Source organism: Triticum aestivum, chromosome 5D (genome assembly GCF_018294505.1).
Source record: "Triticum aestivum cultivar Chinese Spring chromosome 5D, IWGSC CS RefSeq v2.1, whole genome shotgun sequence".
Lineage (NCBI taxonomy): Eukaryota > Viridiplantae > Streptophyta > Magnoliopsida > Poales > Poaceae > Triticum > Triticum aestivum.
In genome coordinates, this window is record NC_057808.1 from 446,222,974 (window position 1) to 446,247,889 (window position 24,916).

General features: G+C 45.7%; 1 protein-coding gene across 5 annotated transcripts; it reads left to right on the plus strand.

Annotated features, from left to right (window-relative positions):
• The first annotated feature begins 9,133 nt into the window (after positions 1 to 9,133).
• On the plus strand, positions 9,134 to 24,623 carry LOC123122585 (uncharacterized). 5 transcript variants are annotated; one of them, XM_044542805.1, is made up of 23 exons: positions 9,134 to 9,358; positions 9,538 to 10,120; positions 10,211 to 10,345; positions 10,827 to 10,915; positions 11,026 to 11,115; positions 11,465 to 12,224; positions 12,505 to 13,355; positions 13,845 to 13,962; positions 14,401 to 15,771; positions 15,856 to 15,930; positions 16,109 to 16,241; positions 16,377 to 16,479; positions 16,552 to 16,641; positions 17,814 to 18,197; positions 18,313 to 18,408; positions 19,979 to 20,116; positions 20,185 to 20,328; positions 20,507 to 20,596; positions 20,704 to 20,886; positions 20,974 to 21,018; positions 21,239 to 21,360; positions 24,075 to 24,243; positions 24,349 to 24,623. In XM_044542805.1, exons 1-23 carry the CDS (start codon positions 9,281 to 9,283, stop codon positions 24,421 to 24,423), a joined length of 5,922 nt encoding a protein of 1,973 aa, XP_044398740.1. In that variant the 5' UTR covers positions 9,134 to 9,280; the 3' UTR covers positions 24,424 to 24,623. The 5 variants fall into 5 exon arrangements, with proteins under 5 accessions (XP_044398740.1, XP_044398736.1, XP_044398737.1 ...); XM_044542801.1 differs by lacking the exons at positions 24,075 to 24,243; positions 24,349 to 24,623 and adding an exon at positions 13,484 to 13,754 and having other exon boundaries at positions 9,135 to 9,358; positions 14,276 to 15,771; positions 21,239 to 21,583; XM_044542802.1 differs by lacking the exons at positions 9,134 to 9,358; positions 9,538 to 10,120; positions 10,211 to 10,345; positions 24,075 to 24,243; positions 24,349 to 24,623 and adding exons at positions 10,403 to 10,436; positions 13,484 to 13,754 and having other exon boundaries at positions 14,276 to 15,771; positions 21,239 to 21,583.
• The last annotated feature ends 293 nt before the right edge of the window (positions 24,624 to 24,916 follow it).

A 24,916-nucleotide genomic window follows, 5' to 3' on the forward strand; every position in this document is an offset into this window, starting at 1 on the left:
CACTCATACGAACATACTCATCCACAGGATCACCATGAATTCCATATGCAAGCATGCGGATAGCCGGAGTGTATTTCTGGTATGAAGAGAAACCAAGCTTGCCTAGGGCATCCTCTTTGCACTCAAAGTATGGGTCATGCACGACCACTCCCTCGCGAATACGATTGAACACATGCCTTCTCATTCAAAATCGGCGACGAAATTGATGTGGCCTGAAGAGTGCACCATCCTTAAAGTAATCAGAATAGAGAAGGGTGTGGCCTTTCTCCCTATTGCGGTTCAAGGCCGGAGCATGGCCGGGGATTGATCCCCGTACCGAGGCAGCTTCCTACTAATGTGTTCATGTAAGACCAATGCAACCACCAACTCTTCATCATCCGATGAGCAAATGAAGTTATGAAAGAAAAATTCATCACCACTATTCATTGTACCTTGTGAGCAATCCCTCGAACGCCTTGCGATCTGTTGGGTTCTACGGTAGGGTGCGTCGACTGCAAATTAAAATTTTCCTACGCGCAGAACAACCAAGAACATGCTACGGGAGATGGATCACAGTTCGTTACCACTAGACGCGCAGTGCCGTGCAGCGGAAGTAGAGTTGAGGTAGTGCGTTCCCGGAGTGGCCTTGCGTTCCCGAAGTTGTCTCCTCCTTTCCGGTCTCCCACGTAGCCGATCGGATCCCGCGAACAGGTTCGCCGGAGCGGCGCAAGTGCACTGACGGTATCCGCGCGTGTAGGAGGAACGTCGTGCGGTGGACTGCTAGGTCCGATCACACAACCGGCGGCGAGTGGAGGTGGCTATTCGCAACACATGCAAAACCTAGTGACAGCGCCGAAGCGATCCATCGCATGAGTGTGCGGCACCTCCACTTTATATAGGCGTCCGTCGTGGGCTCAACACTTGGGCCTCGCACGGACCCTAAAGCCCATAAGTCTACTTGGCCACAATTCGAATACAACTCGGATCACATCCAACCAGTGTCCTCGGATCCGACCTCGTAGGTTCCTTCCCTTAAGCACGCGACCCCTTAGGTTCAAGCCGGCTAGGTCGTAGTTCGTATCACCTCCAAACTGCATGGCTGGTAGCGGCCTCTAGCAAGGCGCGTCGACCACCAAGCAGACTATGAAGCTGGTTAGGCGAACCTGTACATCACATTTCCATTCCTTTTGCCACATGATATATGTTGTCGGGCTCAAGGCGAGTCTGTCATCCTTGTGCTAGCCCGACCTCTTTCTCGTTCCAGTGATGCCGACCACAAACCGGATTATCTCATAATCCTTGTCGCATGGCCATGCTTATCCTGGTCGGATCACACGAGGGGCCCAGAGTATATCTCTCCTAATCAGAGGGGCAAATCCCATCTTGCTCGACCATGTCTTGCAACATGGGTCCGGACAAGCCTGAAACCTACCTTTGTAACTACCCAGTCACGGAGTAGCATTTGGTCGGCCCAAAGCAAGTCTATCACCATCCCGAGTACATGCGCCAGCTCAGGTCTTAGGACATAGAATGTATGTTGTACTAGAGACTCAGAGATGGCATGTCGCTGCGTCTCATAGTTGGGTCTGTCCGATTCGGACCTTATCTCGTCTCGGATCCGACTATGTCGAATCTGATCAGACCTTTCCAAGTCCATATTATCCGGTTAGCATCCAATGCTCCATGGCTAGTGAGACCGAGCCATCTACCGTGTCATATGCTAGTCTAGACTGACATGCGCCCACACATCACTTATGACTAGGGACCATTTAGGATGCATCATACAAACAAGATCTCATAGACAAGTCACGTACTTGCCAACAAGTATCATTGATTACATCCAAGGACTATCTTTATTCATAAACACATGGACATATCATCATACATGATTGCCTCTAGGGCATATCTCCAACAGTCTCCCACTAGCACTAGAGTCAATAAAATAGACATTGAATGCCCATAGCTCTAACGTGCCCCTCATGCTTGGGTTGTGGAAGCGGCTTAGTCAATGGATCTGCAACATTTGCATCCGTGTGAATTTTGCATAACTCTACATCACCATTCTTTACGATCTTTCGTATCAGGTGATATTTCCGATCTATGTGTCTGACCTTGTGGTGATTCCTCGGCTCCTTGGCTTGTGCGATGGCACCAGAATTATCACAATAAAGGTCCAACGGTTTCACCGAGGCTGGGAAAATACCAAGATCATCCAGAAAATGCCGGATCCAAACACCTTCCTTTGCAGCTTCACAAGCCGCAATGTATTCGGCTTCTGTGGTAGAATCGGCCATCGTATCTTGCTTGGAACTCATCCAGCTCACTGCTCCTCCGTTCATGACGTACGCTAATCCGGACCGTGATCGACAATCATCTCTGTCGGTTTGGAAACTAGCATCGGCGTAACCCCTTACGACGAGCTCTTCCTCACCTCCATAAACTAGGAATATCTCTTTAATCCTTTTCAGGTACTTCAAAATAGTCTTTACCGCTGCCTACTGACTCTCACCTGGGTTGGCCTGGTATCTGCTTGTTAGGCTTATTGCAAAAGCAACATCAGGCCTTGTACATATCATGGCATACATGATTGATCCGATTGCCGAGGCATACAGAATCCTACTCATCCTGCTTCGCTCATCAGATGTCGAAGGACTCTGAGTCTCGCTTAGCCTTATACCATGTGAGAGTGGAAAGAACCCTTTCTTCGCCTCACTCATGTTGAACCGCTTCAACACTTTATCTATGTACGTGCTCTGGCTTAAGCCGAGCAGCCTCCTCGATCTATCTCTATAGATCTTAATGCCTAAAATATACACTGCCTCACCAAGGTCCTTCATAAAAAACTTGCCATTCAATGACTCCTTAACCGAGTTCAGCATCGAAACATCGTTTCCGATCAACAATATGTCATCCACATACAAGATCAAAAACACTATTGAGCTCCCGCTTAACTTGTTGTATAAACAAGCGTCCTCTTCGCTTTTGATGAAACCGAGACCAGTGACGACCTCATCAAAACGAATGTTCCAACTCCGAGATGCTTGCCTCAACCCATAAATGGATCTCTTGAGCTTGCATACCTTACTAGCGCTAGTCGGATCAACAAAACCCTCGGGTTGTATCATATACACATCCTCGGTTAAATTTCCATGAAGGAAAGCCGTTTTGACATCCATCTGCCATATCTCGTAATCGAAATATGCAGCTATAGCTAGTACGATCCTCGCCGACTTCAGCATCGCTACCGGCGAGTAAGTCTCATCGTAGTCGATTCCTTGAACTTGTCCATAACCTTTAGCGACAAGCCGAGCTTTGTGGATCTGAACATTTCCATCCACATCGGTTTTCTTCTTAAAGACCCATTTGCAACCAATGGCTATTATGCCAGGCGGCGGATCAACCAAGTCCCAGACTTGATTCTCATCCATGGACTTTAACTCGGATCTCATGGCCTCTAGCCATGCCTCGGAATCTGGGCTCACCATCGCTTCCGCATACGTGGCCGGCTCGTCGCTTTCTAGCAACAATACATCACGCACTCTGCGCAATCTTTCTGACCTCCGTGGTTCCGGTGCCGCTTCCACTACGGATTCCCTGACTGACTTCGGTATGATCTCATCACTAGCCGAGTCGTCCCCGAGTGGTCCTCGAATTTCTTCGAGTCGGACCGTCCTCCCACTGGCCTCCCGACTCAGAAACTCTTTCTCAAGGAAAACCCCGTTCCGAGCAACAAACACTTTGTTCTCTTCCCGGTTGTAGAAGCTATATCCCAAGGTTTCCCCTTCGGATATCCCACGAATATGCACTTATCTGACTTGGGTGTAAGCTTGTCTGACATAAGTCGTTTGAATGCTTCACAACCCCAAATCTTTAGAAAAGACAAACTGGACTCTTCCTGGTCCACATCTCATGTGGTGTCTTGTCTACGGATTTTGATGGTACCCTGTTAAGTGTGAAAGCTGCAGTTTCTAGAGCGTATCCCCAGAATGACAAGGGTAAATCCGATTTGCTCATCATTGACCGGACTATGTCCAACAAGGTCCTATTCCTCCGTTCCGACACGTCGTTTCTCTGTGGCGTACCCGGAGGTGTGAGCTAAGGTACTATACCTCGGCTTTTCAGATGATCATCAAACTCCTGGCTCATGTACTCACCTCCACGATCAGATCGTAGAAGCTTTATAGTATTGCCGAGCTAATTCTCAACCTTGTTCTGAAACTCTTTGAACTTTTCAAAAATTTCCGACTTGTGCCTCATAAAATAGATATATCCATATCTACTCAAGTCGTCGGTAAAAGTCACGAAGTACTGATAGCCACCTCTGGCAGTTGTGCTCATTGGACCACACACATCACTATGTATAAGTTCCAACAGCTTGGACGCCCTCTCGCAACTGTTTGCGAAAGGACACTTAGTCATCTTGCCTAGCAAGCATGATTCACATGTCTCGAACGACTCAAAGTCGGACGAAGTTAGGAGCCCATCATCATGGAGCTTCTTCACGTGTTTCAGACTAATGTGTCCAAGCCGGCAATGCCAGAAGTATGTCGGATTTATCTCATTAGGCTTATGCCTCTTGACATTCACGTTATAGACCGGTTCCTATTCCAGATTCAATATAAATAACCCATCAACAATGGGTGCATAGCCGTGGAACATACCATTCAAATAAAACGAACAACCATTGTCCTTTAAATTGAATTCATAACCCTGACTCATCAAGCATGAGGCAGAAATAATGTTCCGACTAAGTGCAGGAATGTAATAACAATTATTCAATTCCAAAATAAATCCAGAAGGAAGCTGGAGCTGCATCGTGCCGACCTCCAACGCAGCAACTCTTGCTTTGTTGCCGACCCTGATGTCAATCTCCCCTTGAGCCACACGCCTAGTTCTTACCAGCCCCTGCATCGAGTTGCAAATATGAACAACCGATCCGGTATCAAACACCCAAGAGCTACTAGGTATGTCAGCAAGGTAAATGTCTATAACATATGCAACAAGTGTACCTTTGCCTGAAGCAGCATTCCCGGTCTTCTTTCCATGCTCTGCAAGCCACTTGCTACAGTTCCTCTTCCAGTGACCAGTTTCCTTGCAGTGATAGCAAATGGTCTTCGAGTCCGGTCCAGACTTTGGCGCAACGGCGGAGGTTACCGTCTCCGTGCCCTTTGCCTTTTTCTTGGACCAACTCTTCTTGAACTTAGCCGATTTCTGCACCATCAACACTTGATGCGTGCCTTTCTTAATATCTTTCTCTGCCACCTTGAGCATCCCATGCAATTCAGTGAGCTTCTTATCCATGCCGTGCATATGATAGTTTGAGATGAACGTCCCATAGCTAGGCGGAAGAGAACCCAGAACTGCATCAGTAGCCAGCTCATCCAAGAGCGGGAAGCCCAACCAATCCAAAGCTTGCACATATCCAATCATCATGATCACATGCGGGCTCAGTGGATCACCTTCCTTCAGCTTACAATCCATCAAGGATCGCCAGAGTTGAACCTTTCGGTCCTAGCCTACACCTGAAACATGCTCTTGAGACTCTCGATCATATCGAAAGCCCTAACGTCTTCGAAATGCTGCTGCAAATCAGGCTCCATACAAGCCAGCATGAGGCAGCTGATCTCGTTTGATTCATCAACGAGTTTCTGGTAGGCATTCTTGGTTGTGGTACTAGCATTATCGGTAGGTTCCTCTGGAAGCGGATCCTCTAGAACATGTTCCTTTTTATCATGCTTGAGAACAATTTTCAGATTTCTATACCAGGTGGTAAAGTTTGTTCCATTCAGTTTATCCTTTTCCAGAATTGATTTCAATGCAAAGTTGGGTTGAGCAGGTGGTGCCATTGATCTACAACAGAAAAATATGCAATCACTAAGCAATGTGTTTATGTAGAGTAATTCAAGCCTAAACAGAAATACTCCCACTGAAGTTAGCATCCCTCCACAAACTCCCAATGATTCAGCATCCGACTAGCGCATGCAACCAGTGAGCTTTAGCATCACTGCTAACCAACATACCTATCCGGTAAGCAACTCCTTGCTAATCGTATCTCTATACGACTCCTGTCGATCGGGTAGGTATCTCATACCCCGGCCCCCAACCTTCTTTGCCACAAGGCCCAAAACCGTTTTGATAGCCTTGTCAAGTAACCTGATGCAGTGCATGTCCGTGTCCGACACGAACCCTTCAGTTCAAGGACACCCAGCAGCACCTCAATTTTATGAGCCCACTACTAGACGTACTTGACGTGCGAAGGTGCAACATCGGGGATGGCAATTCGCTTGATATTCCCGAGGGATCTTTCTACCATTTTAACATGCATAGAAACAAAGAAGCTTAACAATCACAAATAAACACATATTGTGAAATAGTATGGCTCCTTCATGGACGTTCTTCCAGGTCGGCTCCGACTCCGATGACCATCTAGGAACTCCATCTTGTTTGTCACGCCCGGACGCCAAGCCACCAACCTGATCTCTATTATCCAACTACTACAACTAGTAATGAATATTACATAGAGTCACAAGTCAACACGCAGGTCGTTATATATTATAATGACAACACTTTGGCTCCTGCCGGCTGACAAACATGACGCGCAGGCCATGTATAAATTACACACATGCATCACATACACATGAGCCATACTATTCACATCAAACCTGCAAAAAAAAGTTACTCGCATTCTACCAGTTTGAGTGATCGTGTACGAAATACAAGGCGCTACGCACACGGCGGTCCCGCTGTTAACCCCGATGGCGGATACCGACCGGTAGTGGTAGGTTGTGTCACGACCTCATCAACTCTGATCATCAGAATACATAGCCACATCGATCCCCATGTGCAGTTGATCTCATCAACCGTGCACACAACCGATCTCATCAACGACAACAGATCTTATCTGCCGCCTCCACATATCTAATATGCATATGATCTGAATCCAAATCCTATAGCAGAGGCTCTGATACCACTGTTGGATTCTACGGTAGGGTGCGTCGACTGCAAATTAAAATTTTCTTACGCGCAAAACAACCAAGAACATGCTACGGGAGATGGATCACAGTTCGTTACCACTAGACGCGCAGTGCAGTGCAGCGGAAGTAGAGTTGAGGCAGCGCGTTCTCGGAGTCGCCTCGCGTTCCCGAAGTCGTCTCCTCCTTGCCGGTCTCCCACGTAGCCGATTGGATCCCGCGAACAGGTTCGCCGGAGCAGGGCAAATGCACCGCCTCTAACGGTATCCGCGCATGCAGGAGGAACGTCGTGCGGCGGACTGCTAGGTCCGATCACACAACCGGCGGCGAGTGGAGGTGGCTATTCGCAACACATGCAAACTCTAGTGACAGCGCCGAAGCGATCCATCGCATGAGTGTGCGGCACCTCCACTTTATATAGGCGTCCGTCGTGGGCTCAACACTTGGGCCTCGCACGGACCCTAAAGCCCATAAGTCTACTCGGCCACAATCCGAATACAGCTCGGATCACATCCGACCAGTGTCCTTGGATCCGACCTCGTAGGTTCCTTCCCTTAAGCGTGTGACCCCTTAGGTTCAAGCCGGCTTGGTGGTAGTTCGGATCACCTCCGAACTACATGGCTGGTAGCGGCCTCTAGCAAGGCGTGCTGACCACCAAGCAGACTATGAAGCTGGTTAGGCGAACCTGTACATCACATTTCCATTCCTTTTGCCACACGATATATTGTTGTCGGGCTCAAGGCGAGTCTGTCATCCTTGTGCTAGCCCGACCTCTTTCTCGTTCCAGTGATGCTGACCACAAACCGGACTATCTCATAATCCTTGTCGCATGGCCATGCTTATCCTGGTCGGATCACACGAGGGCCCCAGAGTATATATCTCCTGATCGGAGGGGCAAATCCCATCTTGCTCGACCATGTCTCGCAACATGGGTCTGGACAAGTCTGAAACCTACCTTTGTAACTACCCAGTCGCGGAGTAGCGTTTGGTCGGCGCAAAGCAAGTCTATCACCATCCCGAGTACATGCGCCAGCTCAGGTCTTAGGACATAGAACGTATGTTGTACTAGAGACTCACAGATGACATGTTGCTGCGTCTCATAGTTGGGTCTATCCGACTCGGACCTTATCTCGACTCGGATCCGACTATGTCGAATCTGATCAGACCTTTCCAAGTCCATATTATCCGGTTAGTATCCAATGCTCCATGGCTAGTGAGACCGAGCCATCTACCGTGTCATATGCTAGTCTAGTCTGACATGCGCCCACACATCACTTATGACTAGGGACCATTTAGGATGCATCATACGAACAAGATCTCACAGACAAGTCACGTACTTGCCAACAAGTATCATTGATTACATCCAAGGACTATCTTTATTCATAAACACATAGGAAATATCATCATACATGATTGCCTCTAGGGCATATCTCCAACACGATCGTGCTGGGGGCGCGGCCGGATAGTGCACGTCCTGCTCCCCTTGCAGGCAGCAAAGCAAGGTTTTGGGGGTCGGTGGTGCTGGAGGGCGCCCTGTGGCAACGAACGGCAGCCCGGAAGAGGTTGGGGACGACGAGCGACGCCGGCGGCCGTAGATTCTCTCCCACCGACAACAAGGAGAACGTCGGCCAAATGCTTTCCGGAAAGCCGGTGCGGAGACAACTATGGCATGGCGCGGTGCTGGTTGGGACGGCCCTTGTGGAAGACGACGCGGTCGGGAAGGGTGGTGGTGGCGGCAATGTCGGGGCGCGGAGGGAGGTAGAAGAAGAGAAAGGGGGGAGGGGTCTGTCTCCCCGATGGGCGAGTCAGGGTAGGACAAGGGCACGCGTCACTCGCTTCTGCGTGTGTCTGTTTGGCTGCAAACTCGGCCTAAAATTGAATCGAGAATGGATCGAAAGCGGACAGAAAACAAATAACGGTTCATTTGTGGCCGCGCGTTGAAAGACCTGTTTTATTCGTTTGAACGCGGATGGATAGGACGGGGTCGTGCAATTGGAGTTGGCCTGACTCGCGGGCGATGGAGCCAACCAAAACCGTAGTGGAACACAGCCAATGCGCATGCCCCCACTCCGCTGCAGACCTGCAGCGCGACGCACGACTCGCACGTGGCCCTCCCTGCTGCGCCCTGTCCGCTCTGCTTCCCGCACCAGCACCACCACAGTCCACAGGGAGTCCACACTGCCACTGCACGCCCACCACCCCCACCCCTCCCACGACCACGCCCCTCTGCCGGCCCGGCCGTGCTCACCGCTCCCCTCCCCTCTCCTCTCCTCGACGCACCCTCGGTCGGTCCACTGCCGCGGCGCCCACCCATCCTCGGGGCCGGGGCCATGGACGGCGACGCGTGGCCCGCGCGGTGGCCGCCTCCGCGCCCGCCGGCCGCGCCGGCGCCGGCGCTGCCGAGCCAGGTAATTCGGGCGGGGCGGGGGTTTCTCGGGGCATGAGAACGCGCGCGACACTGCTTTACGCTCCTCATTTGGGGTTGCTCTTCCTTTGGGGACGATCTGCTCTGCTTCTCCCTCCCTGTGTTCCAAGGTAGAAGAAGGACAAGAGATCCTCACATCGCCTTGCCTCTCTTCTGCTGCAGCGCGTCCCGCAGGCGGGCAGCACGGACCCGCGCCACCGCCTCCGCCCCTTCGCCGCCCCGCAGCCGCCGGAAACCCTCACCGACGGCCGGCCCGCGGGAACGCCGGCCGGATTGGGGCCGAGCCCCGCGCCAGCGCCCGACCGGTTTGCGCTCAACACCGCCGCGGCAACGCCGGGCCAATCGCTGCCGGGCCCCGCGGCGGTTCCGGACCGGTCGCCGCCGAACCCGACCCCGTGGAGCCAGCCCGCGAGATCCGGGCCGAGCAGCAACCCCCTGCTCGCCCAACCTCCTCCCGGGAGTTACTACAGCTACCCCCATTTGAGCCGTGCGCCGGACCTCAACTCCCTGCTCCACACCCCCAGCGCCAGCAATGCCAGCAATTCTGCTGCTGGTGCCGTCGATCTTTCTCGCGCTTATACTCCGCTTGGCGGCGCGCCGGCGGTGCTGCCAAAGTACCCGCGGTATGGGTTGTCCGCCGGCAGCGGCGCCGAGCAGTCCTCCTTGGGGGCATTGTTCCTCAACAAGACCTCCTCTAATGTGCAGGTTAATTTGCCGGGGGAAACTTCGACTTCAACCATCGACGGTATGCTTCTCAACTCTCAGTTAGCAGTGACCTGATGTGCACAATTAATGGTTTGGGTGTATGTAATGAGCCTCACCGTTTGTCATGCAGGAATGTCCCACGGCGCCGCGCAGTTTCAGGATTCAAGTGCAGCGCAAATGATGCAGAAGCTAGCATCCAAACCGACCCCTCGCCATCAGCCCGCGCCTCTCACGGATCGTATCCACGTCTCCTGTCTGAATGTCGGTGGGTTCACCTTGCAACATGATCTGCAACCTAGTTTCACTACCGGTTTGTCGTGGGGGCGGTAGCCATTGAATGGCTAGACCATTGTTAAGTAAGCATTTTTTTAACCCCCGGCCACTGAACTACGTACGATGAGCAGTGCTTGATCATAGCATCTCTGCTTGTTGCTTGTGCACCAAATGATCATGACATTACTGCATTGTGTCAAAAAGTTTTAAAGGTATCTCTTGATGACTGAATAAAGGTTTCCAAATCATCTAGGATTAAATATGACTATCAATTAGCAAATCTTTATTTGCATACCATGTCCCCACATCGGCATTTGGTTAGTATTAATATAGTGCAAATGAGAAAACTGGGATCGATTATTAGTTGGATTGTAAACTTTTTTTCAATCTCTTGATCCTGCTGCCTAAAACTATTCTCATCACTAAATGTATATCCTTCTTTCAGTAAAGTTCTTCTATTGGCATTTGAACAGGTGGAGAGCTCTTCGTGGGTGATGCTGGGCTTTTTGGAGTTCTTTGCTCATGTCATCAGTTGAGGATGTCTGTAGCTAAGTTTTGTGAGGTACCATAGGACTGTTGCCTAACTTGTTGTGTTTTATTATGCACATACTCGACTTCACAGAAATATTCCTGTCGATAAAAGTTTTAACTTGCATACATTTGTTGATGTAGCATGCAGGAGGGCCTGCAGAAAAAGCTGGTGAAATTGTCCTCATGGAGAATGGCATGAGTATTGCACATTGGTTCAAATACTGCGTAGGGGTAAGTATTAGATGATTACATCTGATTGTGACTCAATCTATTATATTTTACTTGGTAACTAATTCCATTTTGGACACCATGAATTAGTTGTATAACTTCTGACTTACGATGTATCACATGTGGTGTGATTCTATGTCTGACTGCGAGAGGAGTTAAATCTAACATGCAATTGGCATGATGATACTTTGACGTGTTGCAAAATGATTAATCAGAGATGATGCATTCTAGCAGAAAGAAATAAGTGTTATTTTTATATATTCCTCACATGTGCAGTCCAACATGTCCTGATAGTGATGCGAAGCCTTTACTTCAAATGTGCGTTAACTGTTTTCCCCTTCTATTCATCTAGGTTGGATCATATGTTACTGACACTAAGTGTGATCGGCCAGAATGGGCGTGTATAGATCCTTCTCCAGAAGGATACAGGCTGAAAAATCTCCTTGCGAGAAACACTAGTATGGAAAAAGTTGGGTTATTCAATGCATATGGAAAAAGCACAGGACCTATAAACGGAACAGTTTATTCGAATGATCTGCGAAAAAGCACAGGACCTATAAGCGGAACAGTTTATTCCAGTGATCTGCACAATGAAGGTAGAGGGCACACTACCGTTGAAAAGCTAGGGAATAAGAGAGATGGAACATATTACAGGAGTGCTGATGTACACACATCTTTTGCTAGGAACTTTGCTTTACTGCAGAATTCTGAAACAAATCTAGGGCTTGCTAAAAACCATACTGTTAATGCAGTGAACCTAAACCAAATTAGCAGGCCAAGTGGAAGCCCATATATTACAGCAAGCACGAATGCACATCACAATGGGAATCATTCGTCACATAGTTATGCAGATCTTGTGGAGAATAACTTTGGTGCCTCGTTTCGTAATCCAGCTCCAAGATCTCCAGTAGTTTTTAGCAATGATACTAGGGCAGGCAGATATAATTTTCCCAACAAAATACTCCAAGATAGTTTGAGCAGTGCTTCGAATACCGAATTGAAGCTTGGGCAGTCCTCTTATCATCAATCTCTGACTGCCCTATTTCCGTCGGCGCAGTCAACATTAATTGATTTTCAGAGACCTCAGTCACATCTGCCATCAGTAACTCAAAGTGAGTTTGTTATTATGCTCTTCTTTCATTATTTTTTGCTGTCAATTGTCATTCAAGTTACAAAGTACCTGCAATAACTACTGATCAGGCATCTGCAATTTTGTGTATTCTTAGCCATGCCAAGACTTCGTTTTAGTTGATGAACAACAAAAGTAATTTGCTATGATTTAGAACACCACAGCAGAAACATCAAGTTTGATCCTTGTATGTGCACTGCCTGTGAGAGCATCCCCCTTCCCCCACCTGGATATCTAAATAATATCATTACTCTTTGGTGCAGATCATTGTCCAAGGCAAACAGTCAAGGTCAGTAAAAATATAGGGGAACATTATGAACCACCAATTGGTAGAGGAACTAGCGAACAATCTAATGGAGTTGCTAGTGCTATCAATCGTTCTGAAGGTGGCAAGGTTACAGATGCAGCAGCCAAGAATTCATTTATCTCAATATTTCTTTCGCATCTTGAGAGGAATAGTGAAGCCATCGATGATATTCTCAAGAGTAGCGAGCATAGCCTTCCTAAGGGTTTGGATGGTGCATATAGTTCCTATCATTCAAAGTTTGCAAGTAGACAAGTTGAGCCAAGGGCTAATGATAATCGTTCTAAGTTGGCCTCTACCAGCATTCATACTGAAAGGATATCAGATGACAGGGCTCTTTCAGTGGCACTCAGTGGATCTTCAAAAGTTGTACCACTTGCAAATAGTCAGAACTCTTTAATCCATAGTGACTGCCGGTCGCATTTGCTGCCTAGGCAACCTAATGCTGGAAGCTCCAAAGTTTGTGATGGTGCATATAGTTCCTATCATTCAAAAAGTGCAAATAGACAAGTTGAGCCAAGGGCCAATGATAATCATTCTAATTTGGTCTCTACCAGTATTCATACGAAAAGGATATCAGATGGCATTGCTCTTTCAGTGGCACCCAGCAGATGTGCTTCAAAAGTTGGACCTCTTGCAAATAGTCATGAGCCCTTAATCCATAGTGACTGCCAGTCGCATTTGCTGCATAGCCAACCTAATGCTGGAAGCTCCAAAATTTGTGCAGGAGTTCCATGTCCTGCAAATTGCAGGACCGGCAATCATGCGGGCGATATATCCCATCAGGCTCCCTGTATGTATGATAAAGTGGTGAGTTGATCTTGCACTTGCACACATTGACATATCATAAGTAAATGATAACTGCCAACACCACAATGAAGCACCAACATGATTGTTTTATGTTTCAATTTTTTTGATGCTCCAACCATTTTATGCAGGCCAATGGACATAATACTTTTGAGTGTGTAGACGACTCATGCACACACAGAAGTTCGAGAGTTGCCAAAATCATCTGCCATTGTCGAAATTCCTGCTCTTCATCTAGGGAGTTTCTACCTAGTTTTGGCCAACATGATCAATCAACGTTAGAAAAATCAATACATCGATGCTGTTACAGAGTTCAGGAAGATGTTTCTAGACTTGGTTTTGGAGCTGGTCACTTGTGCCGAACTCAATTCTCGAATGACGGTGCTCCAATCCATAAACTAGGTGGGTTCTGTGTTAGACAACTATTCTATTGATTTTTTCTTCTCTTGAATGTCTTGTCTTACTCCAGTGGCATATTTTTTATTTTTTCAGGGTTGCATGAGCTTTGCACCTGCTCCACTTTCATACCAAGGCCATCGCTATGTTCTGGAGATTATATCTTGCAGCCTTCTTGCCATGTGTGCTCTCCTGATGGGTTTCATTACAGAAGGCAAGTTAATATTTCTATGCTTTTGACGAGTTCTGGTTGTCGGCATTGCATTATGAACAATTTCTTTCTTCACTACATGTTATTGGAAATATTTCAGCTCCATCGTTGTTGTAACACTCTATTTCCTGTTCATGGTACCGAATATTTTTCTCTGAGCAAACTTGAAATTTGGATTAGGTATTAGCCTGATTAATCGCTTCATTGGTGGCATGCCCTTTCTCTGTCATGTGCCATATACTTATTTCGTAACTATAAAAAATGTGCTCTTGCAGCTACTTCCATGCTTACTTTGACATTCTTTTATTTATTGCAGTTCCATGGGACATGCAACCAACAGCTTGACCAAATGCCCTCTGCTTGATCCACCTAATAAGAAAGAATCAGGTTCATGTCGGGATGGCAGATGCTGCTGCTCTGTAGTCTCAAAATGTTTGACAGGTTGTGGCTTTGCAAAGCACTGCGATGACAGAATTGACCAAAGTGGTAGTAGTTTACATAAGTGCAAGCATGATGTACAACTGCCTACCAGATGCGTGGGGGAGAGTGAAAAGTTAAGATGCCCTTGCTCAAGCAGTGCTCAAACACCTTTGTTGAAAGCTGTCTCTAATAAAATGACAAACCAGCTTTTCGCTCCTATATCAGAGAGACTGAAGAATGTATCAGAAGAATCAGTGGCCAAGGCCAGTTCGCCTTATATAGCTGTAACGGAGAAAAATGGCTCCTGTAGAGGTTCTGGTGTATGTAAAGAACGACTGAAGCCTGGTTTTTCTTCTGGATCCTCCAGTGCTGTGGTGACAAAGTTTCCAGCATCACCTGAATTTAACAATACATCCTCGTGTGTGGATAAATATGGTGTTGAACACAAAAAACTCATGTTTGACGAAGGATCAAGAACTGAGAAAAGTTCGTCGTCGTCAAGCTATGTGCCTATCAGTACAGGATGTGAAAAGTCGCTAAATGGTTCCTCTACATTTCACTTAGACACATCTAAAGTGAAGAGAAAATATTGTCAGATTTCTGACGGAAGTACACTCAAAGATAATGGCAAGCGACAACGTTCTGAAACACAAAGGAAATCAAGAAGATTGAAGTGCTCTGAGGAACATTCAGAATCTGATGATTGTACTAGGAAAATTACTTTGCAGTCATCCGAAAATGGAGACCCTCAACCACAGAATAAGGCTAGTTCGTATTCTTGCAGTGTGTCAAAAATTAAACAGAAACATACTACCATGCAACGAAATAAGCCAGTGAAACGGCCTCGCATCCATCAAGAGATTTTGAAAGGTGGTGAGCAGTCAGATGGTGAGGGCATTATGGTTGGAGAATTAAATTCCTCTGATGAGAAGAAGCAAGTAGAGGATATGAGCACCCTGGTTAGAAAAAAACATCAACAGGAAGGGAGCCGAATGTCTGCTCGAAAACCACCTAAATATGTTTCTCTCAACTGCATTTTAAATGAACCTAAGAGTGAAAATGTTTGTAGTGAGGTTCCCCTTCTCGATTCTAGCTTAATTGCTACAGGGATAACAGATGATAATCGAAAATTTCCTAAAATTGCTCCACTTAGTCTGGTTCTTAAAAAGGCGAAGAGATGCAATGCTGTCAAAACCCCCTGCAACACAGAAAACATCCACTCTTGTGAGGAAAAGAGTGCAGTTCGTCCTGTAGGTAAATATTCTTTTGGTAATCAAAATTACAGTTCAAAAGCTGAAGATGGAATTCAGAGTTCCAAAAAGAGTAGATATCCACCTAATGCCTTGAGGTTGAGACCGAACATTGAGCGTGACTGCAAAAGGCCCTGCATCGGTATTTTTCTGGAAATATCTCAATTAGTAGTAAGGTAGTGATTTCTTCATAAAATCGGAAATATGAAAACACCCTTCATTTCAGATCTTTGGGAAGGTAAGCCTATTGGCCCAACAGATGCGGAGACAAGCCAACTTTCAGTGCAAACATCAAGAAAAGGTAAAACTTCGTTATAATATTGATGGTATTTGCTTTTTTTAGTACATACTGGGAAACGTGATGATATAATGCAGGATATTAATTACTATAAACATGAGCAACTTCTCAGTTTCTTAAGTTCCACATGGGATGCTAAATGAATCTTTTTTTACTAACATATTGGACCAACTATATGCAGGATTTAGGAATCGAAGATCAAGTGTATCTGTTGATAGGATTAAGAAGTGTGAAGAATCTGCAAATAGATCAGCACGTGGTCCTTGTGGCGATAAACAAAATGTGGTTCAAGCCTGTGAAGTGAATGCTGGAAGGTTGTAGTTCCACTAGATGTGGTTTCTAGATTTTCACAAAAAATGGCTGATACCATTTGTTATTAATGTGTCATGGTACGCTTGTTTACTGGCTGATCTAACAAAGTTCTGCTTAATACCTTGTACAATGCACAGGTACAAAGAAAGGCTTAGCTCAGCTGATTCATGTTGTGTTTGTCGAATTCCATACCTGGAGCCTTGCAATCAGTTGATGGAGTGCAGCAAGTGCTTTGTCAAAGTCAGTCATTCTATTTCTTACCTGTACCTAGTACTACTGCATATTTACATAGGTGCTATGCATCTCATGTAGGCGCACCAAGCTTGCTATGGTGTTCTAAAAGTTCCAAGAGGCCAATGGTTCTGTAGACCCTGCAAGACCAATGCCAATGCCCAGGACACTGTAAGCAAATTCGTTCTTAAATTTTTTTAGCTGTCTATTTAGTATATCCATGCTTTATGTTATCTGTACAAGCATCGTTGTGGTAGTTTACATTCCTAAGTGTTGTGAATTCTCGTATATGCAAATTACAGGTGGGGCTTTGCTAGTTCATCTTCTCATCACTAATTAAGCACTTTAGGTTATTTATTGATTACTACCTAATGATGTTAAATCATCGCTTGTTAGAAGTGGTCTTATCTAATCTGATCGTCCTTATGCAATGTGTTATGGCCGGTTTAGCTAGGCCCACCGGGCAATCTTAGCCCACAAGTTATCTTAGGTTAATTCTTATGCAAGTTATCTTAGGTTAATTCTTATGCAAGTTATCTAGGTTATAAATATAGGCTGTAAGACTCTTTTTGGAATTAAGCAATAAGAATATTATTATCCCTATTGCCCGGCTCCCAGAGGAGCCGGAACCCTAGCCGCCTCTAACCCTAGCCGCCGCCGCCATCTGCCTGCGCCGTCGTCGCGCCCGATCATCGCCCCGTCCCGTTCCATCCTTCCCCTACAACCTCCGGAGCAGGTCCGGTAGGACCCCTGGTTCTACCACAATGTAACCATGAACGGCTGATTTAGATTGTCAAGGATGATGCACATATTTTGGGAGGGTAGGGTGACCTTTCTTGCACTAAAAGGATCATACAATATGGAGCATCTAGACAGTAGGAATCTGAGGTCTATTAGTACGCCCCATTTTGTTTGCACATGCCTTCTGAATTCGGTTGCATCAGAAAGAGGAACTCTATTATGCATGGATGCCATACCTAAGGATATTTGTCATTCCGCCACTAAAGGCATCTACATTACATCAGTTATCCACTTGTGGTTCTGCTAAGGGGTAAGCAAGCCTTACTGGTCTAATATCTGGAACTGACTACATTAACATAAACCATCAGATGATAATCCTTGCAATTATGTGCTAGTAGTATGTTACTGGAAACGACATCTAGCTGCTTTTTTTTTGCGAGAAAACGACATCTAGCTGCTGTACCTCCTATAGAACTATCTGTTCATGGTGGTGTTTAATGACCTTAATTTCCTCCATGTTAAATCTGTTGAGTATTGTTGTGATTATTTCTGTGGCATAAGAAGTGCTGCTTACTGGTCTCCATTGCGTTTTTTTCTTTCAGGTTTGCGTTTTATGTGGCTATGGAGGTGGAGCCATGACAAGGGCATTGAACGCTCAAAAAATCCTGACAAGTTTGCGAAAAGGTCTGAGAGTTACATCACGAGCAGATAAACATGTCAAACACGATCCATCTTATGCGTCAAGATCAACGAGTTTGGAAAACGTATCTAGAGTAGATAAACAGAGGCCAGTAGACAATGCACATGAGGAGAACACCGTCAGCAGCTCATGGACTGCGAACCACAATTCAAGTCTACTCGTTCCACACACGTCGTGGTGGGTCCATGTTGTCTGTGGTCTGTGGACACCCGGTACAAAATGCCCAAATCCCACCACAATGAGCGCCTTCGATCTATCGGGTGCTTTGCCTGCCAAAAGTGATTATGTGAGTTCTCTGTTTTAAGTTATCAGACACACGGTAGTACCTCTCATGACAGATTTTGTAGCCTCCGATGTACTTTTTTCTTGCCCTGATCGTTTGCATTTTCCTTTGTCATCAGGCATGCTCGATGTGTGACAGAGCTGGGGGTTCATTCATGATGTGCCGAGATGTGAATTGCTCGGTGACCTTCCATGCTTGGTGTGCCCACCAGAGGGTAGGCTTTTTTTTTGTTAAGGGCAGCCACACCACATGTTCTCGACAGATCGACTTGCTGCATCCATGCTCATCTAATCTTCATGCATATTCTTATGATGTTTCTTTTTCTTTATCGAAAGATCGAATCTTTTATTGAGGGAAAAAACTAACTTTTTAAATATGGATTAAAAAGAAAACTAATTTCTTGGGCGTCAAAATCCAGAGAAACAGTCGTATAATATAGACTGAGGAGTACCGCTTCATTTTTGCATGGTTGCGTATGTTATTGTTGCTACCTGGAATAGGTATCCAGATCATGACTGTCATACTTGATTATAGCTTGAGGGTTGAATGTTTGGCAGGTCATCTAGAAAAGATTTTGAGATATCCTTTCAGCTGTATTTTAATCGAAGCCACAAAGTTTCAGTTTTTATTTATTTTATTTGCTATGTTTTCGACCGTGGGTGCAATGTCCCTGGGAGTAGAAATACCACTCTCTGGAAAAGTAGTGGCTACACCCAAGTTCATTGCACCCATGATGAACAGTAAAATCAAAACAAATAGCAAAAAAAAAAATCTGAAACTTCGTGGCATTGATTATGAACAAATGTTTTAGGTGCTTGCAAACTTTGGTGGCCAAATAACATCAAATGATCTCCATACAAACGAAATATAAATCCTGCTCAAACAGTGCACATACGTTTGAGCACATTTTTTTACAGAGCTCCTCGGATGTCATTTGACCACCAAATTTTGCAAGCACCTAAAACATTTGGTCATAATTGAAGCCACAAAGTTTCGGAATTTTTTTATTTGCTATGTTTTTGATCGTGGATGCAATGTCCCTGGGAGTCCACTCTCTCAAAGGAAAAGGCTAACTATAATCCCATAGTTTTTTGTGGCTTAAGGAACGCTTGAGAAGCAATGAATGTTGATTGCACTCTGGCTTCATAGTTTTTTGTGGCACTAGACTGAGGAAATGTTAATGTTAAATGATGCTTCGGTGGATGTGTTATTTTCTTTGTTATTCCTAGCAATGGCCTGATGGATTGGTTATGTCAAATTATGCACCAGTGAAGATGTTCTGGGTATAGGCTTCTCTGAATTCTTCTTCGCTTAGTAAATTGGAATGCACAATACCCACTTCTCATCATGTTATGCATACGCTGAATGCCTATAATATGTTTTTTTAGGGAACTATAATATGTGAACTTGTCAAGCTTATTTGTAAACTTACTGTACTAGTGATAGTTTTCCAGTCTAAGAAGGGATGTTTTGCACTAGATAATTGATTAATTTTCCATGCAGCGTTTCTTAAATAAAATGATATGAGTCAGGTTCTGTGTCATTTTCTTTTCTTTCTCATGTACCTCTGTTTCATTTTTATGTTCGCGAAAATTGCAGTTGGCTCCTTTTTTTGTGCGGGCACATGTGATGTTGATTGCACAAAAGATAAACCTAATGCATGGAGATGTTGTGATTTGATAGACAAGTCAATAGACAGATAACATTATGGTGATCACATTTTTACCATTGCCTTGGTGGATTGTACTTTTTAAAGTTGATTGTTGCTTGTGGTATCTCAACAGGGTCTGTTGCAAAGTGATCCAGAAGGCGAGCATAATGAATATATTGGTTTTTATGGGAGATGCCTGAATCATGCTACTAACCGTGTTAATCCTGAGAAATGCTTGAGAAGCAATGAATGGACATGTGCACGCACAGAGGTAATTTGGTTGAACTCTATTGCCTGAAAATCAGAATCCATATAACTAATTTTACTCCTGTGGAACAGGGTTTTAAAGGACGAAAGGGTGAAGGCTGTTCTGGTTCTAATTACAAGAAACCTCAAGTGAAGAGTAGTGAGTGCAGTGTTTCCCAAGAACAGATAAATGCTTGGCTACGGATAAACGGATCAAAGCCTTGCATAAGAAGACAGGTAGCTCCTTCTAGTAATCTTGTACTGCATTGCAGCTGGTTATCTTCAATACTGCATATTGTCGCGTATGCTATGGAGACGTCAAAGTTTGCTGCATATTACAGTGTCAGCTGGTGTGACAAATCCGTTTACTGATTTACGTATGTCTTTATTTCCATTTATAATTTATAATATGCAGTCCAAAGGATGGAAGCATTTGGTAGTGTATAAATCTGGCATACATGGACTTGGCCTCTACACATCAGAGTTTATACCGCGTGGCTCCATGGTAATTCTGTCACTATTATCTTTCATTTTCCCTTCTGATGTAAAATATTCGGATTTAATAGTCTAGCAAATAAAATCATTTCATAGATCTGCATCGAAATATCTCAGGTTATAGAGTATGTTGGTGAAATTGTTGGGCAGCGCGTTGCCGACAAAAGAGAGATCGAGTACCACTCTGGGAAACGGCAACAGTACAAGAGCGTCTGTTATTTCTTCAAGATTGACAAGGAGCATATTATCGACGCCACCCGCAAGGGTGGGATTGCAAGATTCATCAACCACTCATGCATGGTAGTAAGCTTTGCCTGTCCATGTACCCTGATCCAGTTACAGCGAGTATTCCTGACACATGCTTCTTTCCATGTTTTGTCGGACCAGCCAAACTGCGTCGCGAAAATAATCTCTGTCAAGAACGAGAAGAAGGTACACACCTTTGTCACATGTACTCCCTCTGTCCCAAAATGTTAGATCCTTTTATACTATCATAGTATAAAAAATGATCTTATATTTCGGGACGGGGGGTATTTAATTTCCTTGCAATTAGACCAAAGCTCCTGCTCATTATAGGATGGATTATCACACATTTCTTGTGAGCACCAACTATTATATTATGAGCTAAAATGAGCATTGACCATACATACAGGTAGTGTTCTTCTCGGAGCGCCACATAGATCCAGGGGAGGAAATCACGTACGATTATCACTTCAACCAAGAGGATGAAGGCGAAAGAATCCCTTGCTTCTGTAGATCATTTAGCTGCAGGCAGTATCTCAACTAGTTAGTTGGCTGATGTGCCGTCTATTTAGTTTAGTGTATGTATATAAAGGACTCGGGCTTGTAATTTGAACATGCGATTCATCATTTAGGGAGCTTTTATTCCACGAGAACATGTAATTCTGTGCCTGTCTATTTCAGTGTATGTAAAAGACTTGGGACTTGTATTCTGAACATGTGATTCATGATTTAGGGAACTTGTGTTCCACGAGAATTGTACTAGAACTATTGCCCCCTCTGTTTCTAAATATAAGAAGTTTTTGGCAGTTCAATTGAAACTGCCAAAACGTCTTTACAATTAGAAACGGAGGTAGTATTAGTTGAACTGTTTCCATGGTTTTGGGCACAATTGACGCGTTCTAATGATGTTATCAGCGCCAAATGATTGGCCATCAATAATGTTTCTAATCAAATACTACAATTTGTTACATACACCCTGCATTAGTTGTAGCTTTGGCTCTAGAATGGGTTGCTGTCATCTGTCAAAACTCTCTTGAACTTTTTACCCCTTGCGTCTGACTGAGGCTGGGAGAAGGCGCTAATATGTTCAGTCTGAAATACGCAAGTCTTGTTTGGTTAGCTTCTATACTTTGGGAAGGAATGTCTTGAGGTTAGACCTATCCGCTATAAGCTTTGCTGAGTATATATATATATATATATATTTTTGTCAGCAGAACACTCTTTTCTTAACACTTGATCCTGAAACAAAGGGGTAAAGTCACCTTCCAAGAACAGTTTTTTTTTTTTTTTGAAATTTCCAAGAACAGTTTTTGAGACTAATGAGAAGCCGAGCTCCTTCTCTGCCTTCTCTACCAAAACCTTCACACCCTGTGTCCCGCTTGGATGAATGGATTAGGAATGTTTGAGGAATTCACATTGGCTTGGTGGAATACACTGCCTACGTTTGGACGTCCAAGCAACATTTCGAAGGTTTACGCTCACGCCCTTGATTTTCACCAAAACCGCTGTTTCTTTTGAGAGAAATTCATTTAGCTAACATTGGACGACCCGCTGCTGCATCTAGCCGCCGCCACGGAAAAAGCGCTCGTACCCAGCCGCGCTAGTGTTCTTCTTGTCTCCTGCCGGCGCCGGTGCCGGTTTACCTCGTCTCTTGTGATCTTAGGGCCATGGAGGCGTGGCTGCCGACGGGAGAGCTTCGTTTTGTGATGCTTTTTTGAGCTTTCTTAGGGTTTGTGTCTTGCTCAGAGAGATGAGGCGGCGGCGGCTCTCTGAAGAATAAGGTTTTCCCCGCCCAGCCCCCGTCCCGGTGGTGCTTCTAGCGTCATCGGAGGTCGTGTGGAGGTTTGTCCCCGACGGACTCGCGGGATTCAGTCGGCGTTTGTCTTCGGTGGATCCACATGGATCCGGTCATTGTTCGTGTGTGTTTGTGTGTCTATAGGTTGGATCCTTCCGATCTAAGCTTCTCTTCAACGGCGACAGTTGCTGTTCCGGTGGCTGGTCCTGTAGGGCTTAGCACGACGACTTCCCGGCTGTCTACTACAACAAGTTTTGCCCAGCTCAAGCGAGGGAGGGGCGAAGTGCCTACGGCTCGCTTCGGTGCTTGTAGTTATCGATAGGTGGTCTACGGATCTGGATGTAATTTTTATTATTTTTGTTTTCATTGTACTATCATGATTGATGATGAATAGACTGGAAGTTTTCTTGCAAATAAAAAATAAAAAATGGACGAATAAAAAAAGCATTGGACGACTCATGGACAGGGAAAAAAACATACTGCATGGGCTAGGCAAAAGTGCTGGGGAGGGCTAGCTTGGGCCTGAAACCCAAACATACCATCGCCCCTTGGGCCTTGCCTCTCTTCCCCCGGCTAGTACATCTTTTTCTCCAAGTCAAGTCAGGAGGAGGTCCGTGCGGTGCGGGAGAGCGGCACGGCGGCGGAGAAACCTCGGCGACCAGACGACGGCGCAGGTGACCTTCGCCCCGCTCGCATCTTCCCCCACTAGCCTGCGCTCCTTCCCGCTTCCCCTCATTCTCTCCCCCCTCCCTCTCCTCCGTGGCGCCTCCCTCGCCTCTCAACCCCTGAACCCCCTAGAACAGCAAGGCCTACAATCCTAATCCTTTCCTCCCATTTTCGCAGGTTGGCTCCAGTTCGGCGTGGTGAATCTGCAGCGGCAGTCAGATCAAGGCAAGGTAACAGAAATAACACCCATCTGTTGCGATTTTCTTTTGACTACTACAGTAGATCCGCCCCTGCCCCGGGCGCCCACAACCTGTTCGACCCATTGCTCGTCTCAGCATAAAAGTCGTTTCACCAAACGGTAGCGCAGGGATAGATGAGCACGATGCCGTGCCCGCTGTCCTACTGCCGTGATGCCCGACAAATTCAGTGCATCTTTGAGTAGCATATATAATACCTACTCTGTTTCTTTGAAAGGGAGATTTCGTTGTTCGCGGTTATTGAAGGAACCCGGGTTTCTCCTAGATTAGCAGCGCCACACTGTTTCTTGGAAAGAAAATTAAGCAGTTCACGATTGTTGGAGGAACTCTGTTGCTCCTACGCTACACTGGCTAGTAAAACATCACCATATGCTCTGCTCTTTTCCCCAGATGTTCGGTTCAGATGATTCATTCATTTCTCTCGCATTGCTCCTGTAGGCATTTGTTGTATACTTATACTAGTACTGACTGTGAGTAGTCAGCCTTTGCTATTGCATAGAAGTTCACACTTGTAAGTGATATGGCAGGATGGGTCGGAAAGCTGGGCTGTACATAAACCCAAAGAAGTTTGGCGGCGTCGTTAAGCCTTGCATGCTGGAGATGACGGCCTTCCTCAACTGCCTTGCCTTGAACAAGCAGATCGATGAAAAGTGCACGAGGCAGAAGGAGCTCTTGATCACCTGTACCCAGGCTCAGGTCACGATTCACTCTTCTTAGTTCTCTGAATGTTTTGTTTTTATTTCAAAGCATTAAGCCATCCATTCTTCCGTTCTTCTAACGCTACTCGTGGCTCGATTGCAGAAGGGCAGGCCAAAGAACGCTGCCAAGACCATCAATTACCATCTTCAGAGGCTTGGGCGAGACAAGTTCCACTAGTTGGAGTGAAAACTCTTTCCCCATTTTCATTGCCCTGATGTCTGGGTAGCAATAATTTCTTCCAAGTAGCTTTTGCTAAACGAGCAGTGATCTTTAGACATTGGTGAAGTTTGAATCGATTTTGGATGTGAGACTTGTAAGGCATCAGCACAATATCAGTATGGTTTACTTCTCATGATATAATATGCACTGCACTACTACTTTTCTTGTTTTTGAGATGAGAGTGTATGTACTAAACTGATTGATTGATTACATACCTTGACTGGAGTATCAGGATCAGAGAGTGCGCTACACAGGTGCTCAAGTGTCATAGCTGAATATGATGCTTGATCCTCTCTCTACGAGCGAGGAAGACTTGTCGCTGAATTCAATTCAATTGCATACTGCCAGTTCACAAATCTATCGAGCTTGCTGATTTGCTCAGCTGCAATGATGCTCTGCAAGTTAGAAGAGCCGCTGATTTACAGTACCTAATCGCTCACCAAATTGGTAT